This window comes from Pterocles gutturalis, unplaced genomic scaffold, assembly GCF_000699245.1.
Source record: "Pterocles gutturalis isolate BGI_N339 unplaced genomic scaffold, ASM69924v1 scaffold16436, whole genome shotgun sequence".
Lineage (NCBI taxonomy): Eukaryota > Metazoa > Chordata > Aves > Pterocliformes > Pteroclidae > Pterocles > Pterocles gutturalis.
Window position 1 is genome coordinate 15,357 of NW_010100677.1, and position 17,208 is coordinate 32,564.

The 17,208-nt window shown below is 38.7% G+C and overlaps 1 protein-coding gene across 1 annotated transcript in view; it reads left to right on the top strand.

Moving 5' to 3' along the window:
• The window catches only part of ZFYVE26 (zinc finger, FYVE domain containing 26), a 47,881-nt gene that overhangs the window by 15,213 nt on the left and 15,460 nt on the right, over window positions 1-17,208 (top strand). Inside the window, exons 11-27 of the mRNA XM_010080770.1 lie at window positions 448-537; window positions 1,261-1,329; window positions 1,920-2,071; window positions 3,405-3,603; window positions 3,927-4,190; window positions 4,373-4,492; window positions 4,755-4,919; window positions 5,896-6,123; window positions 7,530-7,635; window positions 8,422-9,161; window positions 9,583-9,779; window positions 10,642-10,746; window positions 11,350-11,472; window positions 12,215-12,391; window positions 13,578-13,824; window positions 14,977-15,075; window positions 16,936-17,093. Coding sequence (XP_010079072.1) covers window positions 448-537; window positions 1,261-1,329; window positions 1,920-2,071; window positions 3,405-3,603; window positions 3,927-4,190; window positions 4,373-4,492; window positions 4,755-4,919; window positions 5,896-6,123; window positions 7,530-7,635; window positions 8,422-9,161; window positions 9,583-9,779; window positions 10,642-10,746; window positions 11,350-11,472; window positions 12,215-12,391; window positions 13,578-13,824; window positions 14,977-15,075; window positions 16,936-17,093 — 3,239 coding nt within the window. The remainder of the gene's footprint in view (window positions 1-447; window positions 538-1,260; window positions 1,330-1,919; window positions 2,072-3,404; window positions 3,604-3,926; window positions 4,191-4,372; window positions 4,493-4,754; window positions 4,920-5,895; window positions 6,124-7,529; window positions 7,636-8,421; window positions 9,162-9,582; window positions 9,780-10,641; window positions 10,747-11,349; window positions 11,473-12,214; window positions 12,392-13,577; window positions 13,825-14,976; window positions 15,076-16,935; window positions 17,094-17,208) is intronic.

Here is a 17,208-nt window from a genome sequence, read left to right on the forward strand (position 1 = left end):
AGAATGCAGTTGTTTCCACATAACTGTCATGACAAATCAAACTCTTTTACTATTTTAATTCTTACTCTTTTTGCCTTGTTTGTAGTGGCTTATGTACTTGGACTATACCTATTTTTCCATATAGTTAGAATCATAAAAGTATTTAGCTTGGAAAAGACCCTTAGTCCTCATTAGGGGGCTGTGGAAAGTATATGACATTCCAAGAAGCATTGCATGTGGATGTGAAAAATGCAGTATTAGTTGAATTGCATGAAGTTTACTTCAATCTGCTCATTTAAACTTTACTGCAGAAGAGCTGTTAGCTGAGATCAACTGTGTTTCCTTTGGAGATTTGCTGTCATAGCTCTACTGATGTAGATATGCTGATAGATTCTTTATGGTAGACAAATAACTCTGCTTATGGCCTGTGCAGCTATTTGGTAATGTTTTTGTTTAAATTTTTCACAGACTATCAGCTTGCAGCTTCCAGGAGATACTGCTCTTTAATCAGGTGCTCCAGCTTTAAGAAACGGGGTAGATCTCAAAGGTACAAGACAGGTAGGTTGAGAAGGTGACTTGGAGAAAACATCTCTGAAATGCATGTAATTTTGCTGAGCTCATAGCTGAATGCAGTTAGATTTAGTGGACTCAGAGTAGAGAACTAGATTTATTTCCTTTAGTTTTCTGACTGCTTTGAAGTGTTTTAGTCCAGTTCCATTTGGACTGAGGTTGTTTTCCTAAAGCTCACCTGCACAACTAAAAGGTAATTAATTTTAAATTCAGGTAATAGAATAACTTCTTTCATACATAGTCTGATTTGGGGCAGGGGAGAACTCTGCAACTAGAGTACCAGCTCTTCCCTTTCTCCCCAATATATAATGACTGATACATTTTAATTCATATCACAATAATATCTAGGATGTAAATTTAGAGGAATTTGTGGCTTGAATTGACAGGCTCAGGAGAAAGTTGGGTTCCTCACCCCTTTTCTGTTTACTCTTTAAAACATAAATCTGGTTTTGGAGTGGGATGTTCCAAACTAAGAAGCTTTAAAGTATCTGACATGAGTCACTGATGGGCCACCCCAACATAGACTGTTGCATAGCATTTTCTTCAAATCAACAGTTTTTGCATTTATCATAGACATCAGTGATGGCTCATTTGTGAGATACTCATGAAGAGCTCTTGTGGTTGCCTGATCTGTAATTTGCAGTAAGTTTTAATTACCTTGTCTAGAAAAAGTGTGTTTAATATACTGGTTTTGATTTATTTCCATTTTAGATGGGAAAGAGGGAACTTCCAGTCCATCATTAGAAAGTACAAGTAGCGAGTTAAGCACCAGTACCTCAGGTATTAAGCCACAAAAGTAGTATTTCTTTGTCTTGTCAATGTGCATGATCAAGTAGTTGCTTGACTCGTTAATGTGAATTACTGCTCTATGCAGGACAAAAGCTTTTCACTTCTCAGAGCTCCAATTTTTGGCTGTTTTCTAATTAGAATAGTATATGTCTCTTCTTCTGTAGTAAGAACATTTGATTTTTCTTGGTATTTTGGCCTACGGGAACCAGTATGCAATGTAGTGGTGTGCAAACCATCTAAAAAGCCAATAGACTGGTAGTCATATAACCTAAAACATGCTCAGGCATGATAAATTGATTTAATAGATCCAATACTTCTCCCTTTATCCGTATTGAACCAGTGCCCTAGCATTGCATACACATTATGTAGCCACTAAACAGTGTTACATTTGAATGAGATCCAAACCAAAATTTCTGACCAAATATGTAAGAATTTTTAGCAAGATGTTTATGATTACCTCCTTATCCTAAAACTTCCTTACAACTCTGCTCCTATATTTTTGTGTTAAATATGTGAAGTACTGTTATCTGCCAAAATGTTTTTTTTTTTTCAGTAAACTGATAAATTCTGTTGTCTTGCAGAGGGAAGCACCAGTAATGTGTCTGGCTTGAGTAATTTGGAAAACAGGGTGAGACCACAGCAGCAAAACCCCCTCATTCCTATGATGCTTTCCCCACCAGAATCACTGTTAGTTTCTTGTGTTTTGAGAGGAAACTTTGTAGAAGCCCATCAGGTAAATTAATTGTATTTATTTTGTGCAATTAAAAATCTAATTTGGTATTGACGTTGGTGGTTGTGATAGCTGATGTAATTCCTGCTCCTTCTGCATTAGCAAGCATAGGGCTGAAGCATCCGCATTCCAACTGAAAGGGTCACTTCAGAAGTAGAAGCAGGTGAAAGGAACAAAGATATTCTAAACCAGCATCCCAAGGATGCTGGGTTGTTTTTTTTTCCCCATGTCATATAAAAATGCTTTCTCTAAACCTGGGTTCTCAAAGCATGAAAATGTTTGAGAGCTGGCCAAGCTCAGTGCTTCAGCTGAATGAAGAACACAAAGAGCTCGTGTGAAGCCTCCTGAAGAAGCAGCATCTGAACTGCTTACTTTAGTCAGTGCATCAAAACCATGACACTTTGCCACTTGTAAGTTTGACAGGAACATGCAGATATATTCCTTACCCAAAGCAGAGCCAAATTGGTGATTACATTTGTTTGAAGGAGAGGAGGTAGTTTCAAGGCTAAATTCAAAGTACTGAAAACAGGCAGAAAGACTGGAAATTGACAGTCTACACATTTGTAGTTCTTTGCTCCCTCACAGCTGTGCATACCTTTCCCTGTATGGCTTTTGGGCTGATACTCTGAAAAAACATCTCGAGGTGCATCAGTGATTGGATCCTCGGCAAAAAGCAGTGACCTGGCTGAGTTTCAGATGGCAATGTCGGAGCCGTTAATATAGTTTAAGCATTGCATTACCAGCAGGCTGCTGCTCAACTCATTAGTTCTGTTTGACATCAAGCATGCCACTTCATTTTTTCCCTACTTTCAAGGCCAAAAAGAAGTGTTTGTGTTGTTTTGTTACTTTGAATTTCAGTGTTGCTGATGATAAACAATTCAAGGTTGGTTTGTGTTCTGTTGTTGATTTGATAATAGGAACTTGCACAGCTATGCTTATCTACTCAGTGTTTAAACTTCTAGCTTTTCCTTGCTGAATAAGAATTTGTTTAAAATAGTTTAATTTGGAGGGCCAACTTGATAGAGTTCTGTTGTTACATAGTGTATTGAAATAATGAAGAGTCAGTCTGAATGGTGTGGTTTACAAAAATTAATTAAACTACCCTTGCAGCAAATAATAACTAAGCTTTATAAAAATAGTTGAAAAATGTCTCTAAGGTCCAGTTTTTTAGGCACTTAAAACTCTCTAGGAAAAAGAGCCCACTATTTCAGCCTGCTGTGTCTGTTGGGACATTTTTTAAAATTCCTCAACTCCTCTAAAAACCTCCAAAACTCTTTGACCTTTGAAAACTTCTTTTGACATACTCTGTAATTATATCTCTTGTTATTTTTGAAAGGTGGCTTTGATGTTTAATCTGGATAATTCACCTTGCTATGGTGAATTGGTTTTCATGGAGCGCTACCAAGAGGCGGTACGAGAAATGGCAAGAGTGGAGCAGAGTATTGAGAATCAAGCATCAGAAGGCACTGGAGGCATTAGGAAATCTAGCAGTGGCCGTTCAACATTGCAAGCTATTGGGAGTGCAGCAGCAGCTGGTAAGTACTGGGTTTTTTGAGTTCTTCTCATAAAAGGTGAGGGAGAAGTGGAAGAGAGAAGAAAGCAATTTGAATACTATTATAATGAGAGCAACAATTGTTCAGAAGAGTGAGTGGTGGTTTTTTGACTTAAAAGGAGACTAAGAATGGTGAAATTTGCTGTTCATGCCCAGTTAGTTTTATCCATTCTTCAGTAACTGATCCATGAAGCAGGCTACCTGTTGAATTATTTTCTTAAAGTATTAGAGAATAATTGTCCTTGACAGGATCTGAGATAAATATGCTGCTTAATTAGTGATTGTGTGTTTTGCTGATGTTTGTAGGTATGGTATTTTATTCCATCTCGGATGTTACTGATAAATTGCTTGCAACTTCTGGAAGTCTTGCCCCTACTCTCCAAGAAAACTTCTGGATCAGCAACATCCAGCTGGAGCGTACTGATCCTCTGTGGGAAGTCCTTGAGGAACTCAGTCCTTCAGCAATAGCGCCATTTGACCTAGCTTGTACTCAGTGCCGTCTTTGGAAGACATGCAAACAGCTTTTGGAAACAGCAGAAAGAAGACTGTACAACAGCCTTGAGACTCGAGGTAGGCTTTTGATTTCTGTGTTTATCAACGTGGGCCTGGGAGCAGAAAATGCCTCTTCCATGCTGTGTTGTTTGTGCTAACAACCGAGACATAGTTAAATCTCGTTTTGTACTTTCATGTTAGTTCTCCTTTTTCCACTCCTAGCTTTTATTTTGTCTCCCTTTGCACAATGACTTTTCCAGGCCACCGACCTGACTGTGTTTTACTGCACTCTGAAGGTGTGAAGGGTTTCCCAACATTTCTCCAGCAAATAAGTAAAATTCTCAACTATTCCTGCACATCACAAGGGCAATCGAAGCCAGGTAGTGTGCTTTGCTGATAAGATTTTCTGTTGAAATGTACTTAAATCAAATTCTTCTGTTGCAATGGAAAATTTGAACTTTCCATTTTTTTAGTTTAGTATTTAAAAGAAAAAAAGTGAGGGCAACCCAGCTTAATTCTGAATAAACTGAAGCAGTTTGAATTTGGCAAACTAGTTGTATTACTGGTTTTGGTTCTGTGGCCCTTTTCTGTGTAAAAATATTTCTGTCATTATAATTGCTGTTTCTTTCTCCCTTTTTGTAGAGGTCTCAGATGAGAAAATAGGGAGCCATTTTCGATGCAGTATTGTAGACCTTCTGCAAACTTGTTACCCTGCCTTGACTGAAGAAAGTATTACTAATGAAATTGTTTTGTCACAAAATCTGGATCAAATCCTAAAAGCACTGACATGTGTTGAACGTCCTGCAGGTGAGTTATTTTTGTGATCGTGAAGACTGCCAAATGGATCTAAATTTTTGTTTTGGCCTGTTGAGATGACTATAAATCTAGTAGTAATGCTCTTTGACATATGTATAAATATATATTTTTGAAATCATAAATCCAAAGTGTAAAAGTTTACTGTAATTCTTATATTCTGAGTATTTATTTTCAGAGCTAAAATTGTGGATTTGCCAGAGGAGGAAGGAAAATGTCAATGAGTACAATTGAGGTTATTATTTGTCCTATTTTTCTTCAGTCCTAAAAAGGAATTCTTTAAGTGTATTTTAACCTGACATCTTAGAGGTTATTAGGTGTACCCTTACTGTTGCTTTTTTTAATGAAAAGGAGATGAACTTGTAAAACTATTGTAACATAATAATACCTTCCAGTTTTCATAGGAGTATCATAAAACCTCTCATCCTTTTCTGAAGAAGTCTTCCACAGTTGTCTTTTCTCAGAGCTCTCTTAATTATATAGCACTGGGGTGTTTTCTTATGTTTTTTTTTTCTCTCCATTCACCAAATTTCTAAATGGCATGTAGGTGCTTGTAAAATATTTAAAGATATTTGTATGTTTAATGAGCAAAAAATTAGGAGAGCTCTGAGGGATAAATGTTACAGCGTACAAGGAGTGGTCAACATCTGTGTTTTAGAATAAGCTTGTATGTTAATGACACAAAACTAGATATGTTCTAGGCCTGCCTTAATATATCTCTAACTTGTCAGAGGCATGGTTACCAGTTTCGCTGAACCATTGATTTGTTCTGCTGTGAAAATGTCTCTTGTTTGCGATAAAATTATAATGCCCAGACTGAAATATGTCATTGCAGAGAGGAAATTAGGCTAAAGCATTTCACTCTTTCTCTTTTTTCTTTCTTTTTTCCTTTCTAATTTTTTCTCCCTCTTTCTTTTTGGCATTTAATACTTACTTGAATCTTGGATGTATGTCTGGTCTCTTAAACAAGACTCTAAAGGGAGCATGCTTGGCGCCTTGGTGGAGCAGGCCTCTCTGAAACCTGTGGAGCTGGAGAAGCACCTGGTTTGGAATCAAACACAGCTCCTGCTGAGGACTCTTGACCTACATGTCCAAACCATGCCAGAGAGCAGCATGCAGACAAACTTCGTGAAAGCCTTCTTTGACTACATCACTACACTGGCTGCTATTGTGTTACGAAGCCTGAATGCAGAGCTAGGTAAGGGGTTTCTGCTGGAAAGTCTGAGCCTAGGTGAAGATATTCAGACTGTAGCCTGGCCTGATTCTAGAAAGTAATTGTGCAAAAATGGTTCTTTGCCAAACATGCTTACTATCTGTGCACAGTCAGATCTTTTGATTTCAACTGGTTATTGTGCTGCTTCTTAATTTTATTGCTTAAAACCTAGGCCACCTACAGCTAAGATGAAAATAGCTGATGGTAGTAGGAAAATGAGAACAGTAATGCTAACTACTGACCCAGATTTTGCAGTTTGTTTAGACAAAACAAACAACCCCTGACCTCTAAAAATTCTAATCGCTACCCTGTAAGGCAAGATTGATTTTTTTGCATCCAGTGGATTGGCATGCTGTGCACTTTTCAGCTCCCTTAGAGGCAACCAGTGCCCTGCTGCTCCACAGGGATAAGGAGAGACTGTGTAGAAGGCTGTGCAGAGGTAACCAGGCAGAATTTTTTCATGGAATCAGCAGATGATAGTGGTCCATGAAAAGAAATGCACCGTCAGCACATAAAGCTGTCAGAAGAACAGAACCATTCACCGTCACAGGAGAAAAAACACTCGGCTGTTTTCTGAAGTTGATTCTAATTGAGCTGCCCCAATGTAAAATACCACAGTACAGATTTTGGACAATACCTCCCCGAGAGGGTAAGAAAAAACGGCAAAAATCTGTGTTCAGACGTGCTGGTTCAGCTCAGGTCGCTACCATGCCAACCGTAACTTCTCTACGGACATGATTCAATTCTCATTGACTAATTGCCAAAGTTAAAAAAAATGCATAATGTTTAAGGACTGAGTGAGTTTTGTGGAAATTTTATTGTACTGGAAGATAAAAGGAAAAAATAAGCTTAGGAGAATCTTTTCACAGTTACTCAACATAACTCAGTAGTGTATACGAAGGCTTTTCAGCAACACTGGCCAGGGTTTCACTCCTTTTGTAAAAGTAGCTGTCCATGTCTGAGTTCCCTTTGCCCACTTTGACTTGAATAGAGCATGGACTCACTGATCTGTATGCAGAGACTCCTCGGAAACTAGTACTGCACGTTTTCTGTCTCTCACTACAAATAACATGTTTTGGTCAAAGTTTGAAGCAGAGTTGCTAAACTGAACCTAGATTTTGCTTAAAGGCAGACTATCCACTCTGCCTGTTTTGGTAATAAGTCCAGTATAATGTGAGAACGTAGTGCCAAGTTTGAGAGGCATATCATAATCACAAATACCTGGCAATTTACCCTGGATTTTACCATGCTAATGTGAATGTGGACCTTTGTGAATTTAGTCAAAGAGGCTTCAGACTCAGGCTCTTAAAATTTGTGTTTCTAAAGTAAGACTTGGTGTATTCAGCTAATGTGTTTGTATTATAATAAATGTTCTGATTATTTTTTTTAAGATATATCTACAGAAGTGAAAGTGGGGAACCCTTTCATACTTTTACAGCAGAGTCCATCTCAGCTACTCTCCCAGCTTGTGTTTGAGAGACAAGTTCATCCTGACAGGTTGGTGCTTTTCAGATTGTACTTCTTCAGGTTATTTTGGTGTTGGTGACTTTGGACCTCAGCTAGGACTGAATTCTTCTCTGGTTGCTTAGCACAGGTAGTACAGCCTGCTGTGTTCCACCAGTCAATCACTTAATGCTGCAAGAATTGATGTGCAGGGTGGAGCTTAGTTAGTGGCTTCTTTACCAATGTGAAGATTTTTGTCAGGGAAAGCTGCGGTTGTGTATTTTTAACAGTTACTGTCCTTTGAAGAAAGAGTGCATTTATGTGAATTTTTTAAATAGAATGTGTGACAGTTGAGAGGAGTGCACTTGCAGCTCAGCGATGTAGTAAAATAAAACAGACCAGTAGGACTTTTTAAGAATACAGCTGGGCATGACTTTTGCCCTGGTCAGCAGGTAAACTAGATAATCTAAGGTTCTTCCACCATAAATTACTAAATTAGGCTGGTGTGGAAAGTGTCTGATTTGATGAAGTAGCTCTTAAAAAGATGAGCACTAATGGTGAACCATTTTGGTATGTTGCATTTAGGTAAATGTTTGAGGAGTAAGTTCCCTTTCTTTAAAGGAATGGCAGCATAAACTCCGAGTTATCAATGTCGTGCTGTATACATTTTTTTTTTTCATACAGGCTAAACATATGATATGTACTCTTCCCCTGTATGTACCTGTGAAGAAGATTAGGAGGCTTGTGTTCAGAATACGTTTGGAAGATTTATGAAAATGCATAAATGTAAAGTACCTTTTATATGTTTTGAGTAATCTGTTTCTGTTCCCAATCCTGCAGGCTTTCTTCTCTCTTGGCGAAAGAAGAGTTGAACTTGAATGTGCAGCAAGTTATTGTTAACTGTTGCTGTGAACCCCTGTCCTTGTGCAGTGCAAGGCAAAACAGCCAGGCAAAGTCTCTTCTGAAAAACATCAGCAACTTAGCACACCAGTGTGCTTGCCACTGCCTACCAGATGTTGAAGTACCTATTCACAATTCAGCAGTGACCTCTGAGCATATCTCTGTTCAGCCCCCATCCTCTGTGAATGACTTGAGCCAGCACACGCTCACTGCCTCCTCCCTGGACTTCCTAAAGTCTCGGTCAAAGCTAATGGCCATAGTGGCCTGTCTAAGTGCATGTAATATTCAGAAAATTCCCAAATCAAGTTTATCTTGGATGGAATTTCGGGGCAAACGGGAGGCGCCCTTAGGTTTGGAACAGATTTCCAGGGAGTGTGAAGCATTGTTGAAGGAGTTCCCAGTACTGGAACGATTTCTTCTTGCTATGTTTGAGCCACTTCAGAATCAGCAAGAGGAGGGTGTTGGTTTGGCTACTATCTTCTCTGGCAAGACATACGTATCTCTGGTACTCCTAGGATTGCATTCCACCACAGCTGTTAAGGTATTAATGGGAGTCTTTGAACAAGCTCTTGCTGCAAAGGATTGGGACAGAGCTCTGAAGGTCTTGGATCTGTACAGTCAGGATGTGGAGCAGCTGGTCAGCGTGAAGGATGCTGTGCTGAGCTGTGCAGCTGCTGAAGGTAGGAAGACAAGAAACAGATCTCTTCCATTCCTTCATCCTAGATTTGTTTTCTCTGGGGGTTTAGTTTCTGTTTTGCAAATATGCAAATCCTGACCAACTTAGTACAAGAGAATGAGAATGATATTATTTTTATGTGAAGAGCTGAGTACTGTTAAGGGAACATCCCTTACAGCAATGTCATTGTCATACATGGATGATTTATCCTGTGAAAAGAAGTGCCTTTTGGAGTCTAAAGATAGTAGGTGTCCCATGTTAACTTTGGTTACTTCCCAAGAATCTGACACTTCGGATAAATCTAATATAGATTTTTCAGCACTGTACTGTTTCTTTTGATGATGCAGTCTGGTGAGGATGAGGATTTTTTTATTTTCCAAGTTACAGAAACTGTGTTTCAAACTAGTGGTTTGTTTCTTCTACAGATAAGGATGGTTGGCAATATTTGTTCCCAGTAAAAAATGCAACGTTGAGAAGTAGGCTGGCCCTGCGCTGTCTGGACAAATGGCCCCTCGATGCCTCTTTGGAAATCCTAGCTTATTGTATTTCTGATTCAGGCATAACTGATGAACTAAAAGCTAGTCTGCAGAGCAGGAAGAAAGAACTTCAAGTTTATCAAAAGGTACAAAGTTGTTCTTTAAGTAACCGGTGAGATGAAATAGGCAGTAGGGAGCAAATATGCTTGTCCTTTGAAAAAGTTTTAGCCCTTGGTTGTTTTATGATCATAATAGCTTTTCAGGTCTTGCATCCAAAACAGTTCATATGTTTTCAGTGCTGTAGTATTCAATTAACACTCCGCTTACATTCTTCGTAACTTTCCCACTCTCCTGTTAGCATTCAGGTCTGCAACATGATTAAACATTTGTGTGAGGCTGCTTTTTTGCAAAGCGTTTGTTTCTCCTTTCTGTAAAAATGCTAGAGCCTCCGGAAGCTTTCCATGGCAATTCATAATTTTATTAGGTTGAGAGGTAGGCATGGTGTACAAGGCTGGTGGTCTAATAAGTGTTTCTGTATTGCAGTCAGTTCTTCTAACTGCCAATACCCAAATTAGGTCAGACTGGCTGGCCTGGAGTTCAGCACAGGCTGAAAAGCCAAACAGAGCAAAAAATGGAGTCTCGAATCCCTGCTGAGCTGTCTGCTGATGGTTCTGCTAACTGACAGAGTTGTCTCTCTGTTAGTGCCAGCAATGTCTGCAGGATACGTGTACTCTTTCATCCATAATTATTACCTCTAGCCTTTTAAAAACCTTCCCTTAAAATGCTTTGTAGACTTATATCTCTGAGAAAATATCGTAGTCTTTTTTGGAGTGCAAATGCATTGTGTCATCCCAGAATGAGATAGAGATAAATGCGAGTCTCCTTTTTGACTTTTTTCTTTGTATGCAGCAACTCTTGGTACGATCAGCTCAGCTGTTTTCTTAGATTTAATTAATGTTGTAGATACAGCTTTCAAAATTTGTGCTACCCTAATATTACCTTTTTCAGATTTTGAATGTGCAAAATGAACCATTGTGGAATGACTGGCAGGACCTGAAAAAAGCCTGCACTGATGACCCCCAGGCCATCATGAATATAATTCTGAAAACAAAGGTTGGGCATCATCATGTGAATTTTGTTGAATTAGAATGCATTAAACTTTGAATAAATAAATTTGTTGAAATAGCATCTTAAAACACTGATCAATAGAGATTACCTGGGGAGGAAGGATTCCTTTACTCAGTTCTGTGCTACAGAAACAAATACAGATCTGTGTTTAATGTCAAGATTTACATGTAGTTAATAATCCTTAATTTTAAGTTATAATTCTTAACTCTGAGATACAATCTGTTCTTTTCTATTAGAATTTTGAAGACTTTAATAGTATGGCTTTTGGCATAATACAGGCTTGATTATTATATAAGTACTAATACTGTGGATCTGACTGGCTTTAAAAGTGTCTCTCTGAAAAGCCAACTTGCTTGCTGTGAGATGAGTATCTTAATACAGGCTGTGACTGTGACAAAACTATCATTTTCTTCTCCTTGTCAGTGTAATTATTTACTTTTTGCGTGTGGGAGAGGAGCCTACAGAATTTCTTGAAGTTGGTCAGGACTTTGGGAGAAACAGTTGTATCGGAGAGAGTAGAGTTTGGCCTTCTTTTATTTTTTTATTTTCACTCTCACTTTTTAAATTTTATTTTTTTAAATTCTTTAGGATTATGAGTTGTGTGAGGAATGGGGGCACTTGTATCCTGTCCCAAGAGAAGACTTGATCAACCTTCACCGTGAGCACCTTCTCCACTTACTGGAGATGGGAGACATGGAGAAAGCATTGCAGGTATAACAGCAGGGCTCTTCAGCCTTACATCCATAGGTCAAATAATTTGTGAACTGTTTTCTTTGCTTTCTTGATGTGCATTTTCATGGCCTTTTTGGTTCATCGCTTAAGAGATGCTCTTTGCTTAGATACACTTTCAGGATCCTGGCTCTCTGCAGTTCTGCTTAAGTGAAAATCGAGCTTGGCAATTGAGTTGTTGGACCTAATAGCATAATCACTTACATGGAAATACAAGGCCCCTTTTATTTCAAAAATAATAATGAAGCATTTCTGTGGTGCTTAAGCAGAAGAAACAGACATGAAACTAATAGCAGGAATTGATCAGTTGTGCCTCAGTGCCCGAATTAGTGAAGTGTGAATTCTTCTGGTTTTAATATATTTAAAAAAAAAATCTTTAATGATAATAAAGAGCATAAAATAAAGTGCAGGCTCTTTCAAACTAAGTAGCTTTGAAAATATTCTGGAAGCAAAGTGGAGCCTTCTCCATCACTACACCTTCTGTCCCATTCCTTGCTTAATTTTTTGCTTGTTTTAATTTAAAAAATATTTTTATTAATAAATGGAGCAAATAGGTAATGAGTAGTGTATAAATGGATTATCTACATCATCCTTTTATGTGTAAGACGCTTGTGCATGTTAATTTGCTTGCTGGACCATTGTAGGGCTGTTGTGGACTGCCTGTTACAAAAGCTACTTTCGAGGAATATAGTAAAAATTCACAGTGTTTTGTTTGTATTTGTAGCTTTTACAAAGAATTGAAGACCCTGGTATTTGCCTTGCCATCAGTGAACAGTCCCTTGACCAGCATCCGAACTTGGCAGCCGCTCACTTCTTGGCTGATTACCTCACAGCTCACTTCTACGCAAATCTGACAACAGCACGTCGTAATGAAATCCAGGCACTCTATATAGGATCAAAGGTGAGTAAAACTCGCTGCATTCTGGGTTTAACGGCAGTATAGAATTACATAAGTAATTTCCTAATACATAATATACGCGTAACATATTAAGTCTGTAGATTTTACCAGAGCATTCTCACCACATCAGGTCTAAGATGCTTAGTCTCAGGATCCAATGGGAGGTTAGAGGTGGCTTAAAATGTCTTTCCTCCTTCTCTGCAGTTCCTGTATTATGAGATGGCTGTAGCTCCCAATATGAACAGAGCAGTGTTGTGTTTGAGCTGTAGGGAGTGGAGAAATGCACAGACTAAAAGGGGAGGAATAGCAGAAAATTTCGGTGTTTATCAGGACAGCTGCTATCTTTGTCCCAGGGAAAAAGAAAGCATCCTCATCTTATTCTCTTTGTCAGAAACACCAAGTGTCCTTCCTGCGTAGTAATATAAACAAACACATTCTCACCAGTATAGTGGTCTTTGATACTTACGTGGCATGTTTCTCCCAAGTGCCTTCCAAAGGTAGACAGTATCACTCCTCTTTTTGTATGGCTGTTGCCTTTACACAGGTCATACGGTTCTGTGCTCAGCCTGGGAGTAGATGCATTAACCAGCAGACTTAGTTACCTGCACTGTATGTAAACAAAATGCAGTGCTTTTGATAATGTATATTTTTTTGTTGTAGGACTACAAATAGCAGCTTGCTCCACTGTGTGCCACAATAGTATTTTGCTGGACTTCGTGCTTCCTTACTTGTCCCTTTTGAGGACATGATTTAATTTGGGAAGTGTCCATATTAACTGTCCATCTTTAGAAGAATTGCTCTTATTTTTGATGTTTCCTCAAATGATGGAAGGATAAGGATTGGGCTAATAGTATTTTTATAAGCTTATTAGAATAAAGAGAATGTGCTCTGCCCTGCTACATGTTTGTCACAGGTTCACAAAATGTTTTCCACTCTTCAACTGCCTCTGAAATGAGTCAGTGTTTTGTAGAATGGGAAAGTGAAAGCTAATGAATTTCTGCAAATCCACTCAGTAATTCTGTAACAGAAGAAGGAATAGATCTGAGAAGTCCCACTTCCGTTTTTTGGCCTCTATATGTTATTCCATTCTCTGCATAAGCCACTGTGCTAGTTTCTTGTCTTTCATCTCTCAGAAACATGGATTTGAAGGTGTGTAATTTTAACATATTTTTTTTTCCTTCTGTCTCAGGTGCTGCTGACTCTGCCAGAGCTCTCCCGTGTTAACTACTTCCACCTCTCCTCCAGACCACTGCTCATGCTGGAACAGCTCCTCATGAACATGAAAGTGGACTGGGTAGCTGTTGCTGTGCAGACTCTACACCAGCTCTTAGCTGGACAGGAAATTGGTTTTACTGTAGAAGACATTGATAATTTGCTCTCCAAGTATGCAGAAAAAGCTCTCAACTTCCCCTTCACATTAAAAGAAAAGAGATCAGGTGACTGTCTATGAGAATGCTGGTTTTTCTCTTAGAAAAGAGGGGCCAATTTCCCCCCAGAATAATTTCACCAGTTGTGGCTTATTTTTAGATGTGTGCTTCCAGTCTACCTCTAGCCCAGAACATGTTCTTAAAGTCTTTGCCTTTCTTGTAAATAGATGTTCTCAAGGACCAGCAGCTTCCAAAATTTCTTGGACTTTCCTCTGTTGCTCCTTTTTGGGGTCTCTCTTCTTACATGATATTGTTCAATGTTATTTCATTCCTGTTTAATGCAAAGTCACTGATGACTTAAGCGATTCTAAAACCTGCAGCCAGCTGCATCTTCCCCCAAGTTGAATGGTGATTTAATCTTCCATAGCCTTTCCTCTTACCAGAGTCCCGTTCCTTTTTTCATATAAAAGACTTTTAAACTTGTAGTTCTGTTTAACATTCTCAGCATAGTTCTTTCTGGTTTGCCAATCCCTTCTCATCCATGTTGTCTTTGATTCTCCTGCATTCGGCTCTCTCAGGGTTTTAGACCTGGAACAGCAGAGGGTGCTGCAGATCAAGTCCAGTGTTTTTGTTTCACTGTATTAAAAGTATATGATGTCTATACCTATCTGTATCTATTTATACCTACATATGTGGAACCAGCTTGCTTTATGCCAGTTTCCAAATGTTGACTTCATTTCATGGTTTAAAGATGCAGCTCTTGCTAATATAAAAGCATAGACCTACCTATCTTTGCCTGACAAATAGCCTATAACTTTACAAGTATGTTCCTTCAACTGTGCTGTGAAACATGTAATGTTTGCCCTGAGCATCTTGTGTCAAATAATTGTTTTCACATCTGATACTTATTCTCTGCTGTATTATTCCTGTGCCTATCAGTGGCCTATCACTTAGATAGGGATCCCTTTCTCTATGTTTTAGGTCATTAAATTTTATCTAGTTTTGCATGAATTGTTGTGGGCTAATTTTCATGAAAACGTAGTAATTTGTAATTACATAGAATATTTCTTCTTTTCTTCGAGAGTCAGACATGGCTAGTCCTGTTTTGTGCTGACATTCTTACATACTCCTGTGAATGGATTCCTTGAATCTTCGTAAAAACAGGTAGATGTATGGCCACTATTGTTCTCTGATTTTTTTTTTTTCTTCCCTTTGTCCTAGATTCCCTGATACGCATCCAAGAAAGTCTTAATCAGGTATTGGAGTGTGAAGCACTGTCTAAATCAGGATCATCGGAACTGTCTCATGTCAGCTTTACTGGTAAGGTTGGACCTTGGTGCCATTTTCTTTCTACCTGTTCTTATTTTGTTTATCCCCTGTTTATGTGTGTCCCACCGCTTAAGAGTAACTTGGGTTGCATTTAATGCGGGTTAGTATGTCTCTAGTGTTGGGTGCTTTGGGCCCAATTGAAAGAAAACTTAAGGGGGAACAAGAAGTGTATGGCGCTGTTTTGATTTTGGTAGGTATCTACAAAATGTCTGAAAAATCAGCACAAAACCTTTTCATTCTAGAACCTACAGAAAAAAACCAAGCCTGAACAGACTATAGGGAACAGGACTACATCTACAGGAAAAAGAAAAATTACCTCTTTGCCACAGCTAGGTTGCTAGTGGATTAATGGTGCTGCAGGTTAATCTTTCTGTGTCTTGACTTCTGTACTTTGGGTATATAGGCAGAGCTTGTCTGGAAGCTTATAATTGCGGTACTTCTTTCTGTCTTTGTGTTCTTCGCTCAGTAACTTTTTTTCTTTTGGATCTTAACTGTGGTTTTACAGTAGAAAACTCATCTGTGTTTTATATTTTTGGCATTCTTTTGGTCCTTGAATTTATTTTTTTTCTGCGATCCCTCTTGTAACCTGAGGGCAATAGCACACCTTGTATTGTCCAAGAGGCTCCACTCACAGTCCTCAAACACAAATAAATAGAAACAAAATAATTTAAACCAAAACAACTGAAGAATATTTGTGGCTTAAAACCAACCACAAATCCTTCTATAGGTTCCATTTATCATCTAATGCAAGAGATGCACTCTTCAGAGGATATATATAGTGAGAGGCACCGGCTGTGCTCTTAGAGAATGACTAACAAAGGGTATCCTCAGACCCCCAAGGCTGGTGATTGTCAGCAAGTGACGGACCTGAACTGGAGCTGCACAGTGATATCCTGATCTACAGTTTGGGGTGTCTGAACTGTTCTGTGTCCTGAACTGAAGACTCTTTTTGCTCTGCCTACATGAGGTGACAGCAGTGTCTTGGAGTGGACTGTGTAGCTCTTCATTTTTTCTCATAACGGTCAGCTTAATATCTGTAGGTTGTTACAAAGCTTGATTGCATTGTCCTCTAATGTTCCTTTGCAATCCTGTATCTACTTGGATGAGCATGAGTTAGCTTTACTGGAAAGGAGGATTATTCTTTCTTATTTTAGCATTCATATACACAGAAGGTGGCTTACAGGGCTGCAATGACATGTTAAACTTTTTAATTGGCCTGTGGTGTAACTGGCTCACATCATATAAACAAAAAGCCTATCCAATACTGTAAACTTGATTCAATGAGTATTTTGTTGGCAAGGCTGAAGGCTTAAACTCCTGCCTCTTTGAACTGATTTCCTCACAGTAGATTGTAAAGGGGACCAGAACAGGGAGGAATGTTCTGTTATTAGCCATACCAGACCTCTCCTGAGATAACAAAGAAAAGTCTTAGTGTTCAGGAACGTCAATACTTGATATCCTTAAGGTTTTACTTTATGCTATGTTGCTTTTTGGTATCCATATACTGGGATATTTTTTTTTCTTCCTTCCCTAAGTCTCTGCTTATGATACATGGACAGATGTTGACAAGTTGTCTTACACTTCTGTAATTGTTACGGTAAAGGTCTATTAATAAGTATGTACTCTTGCTTATCAGTATTGAAGTTCACAGTCTTGCAAGGCTAGGTTAAAGCATATATATTCTTTACACAGTGTTATTCTGCCATGCCTGGTTGAAAGATAATGGTAGTCATCTTGTAAGACAGAAAGATCTTATAGCCTCAGTAAGTCTGTAGTGTTTTCTGGTATTCAATATTCCATTTGTTGGCTTAAATCCTGTTCTGTGTTTTTCTTGGCCTGGCTCTTTTTAAGGTACTGCCATATCTGCAAGTCCCAGAGACAGAAGTTTGCAGCAGAATTTGTTTCCTCAAGGATTTGTGCCTCCCGAGAAGCCGCCACCAAAGCAACAATGGATACCTGATGACACTGAAACAATATGTATGGTTTGCAAAACTGAACGCTTTACTATGGTAAGGAGCAAAAACAAAGTACAGACATTCCTAGAACTGTAACCTTAATAGGAACGCTTGCTTGTAGTCTGTTTCCTAAGAGACACTAGCTACTTTAGCAAGTTTGTCTGCATCA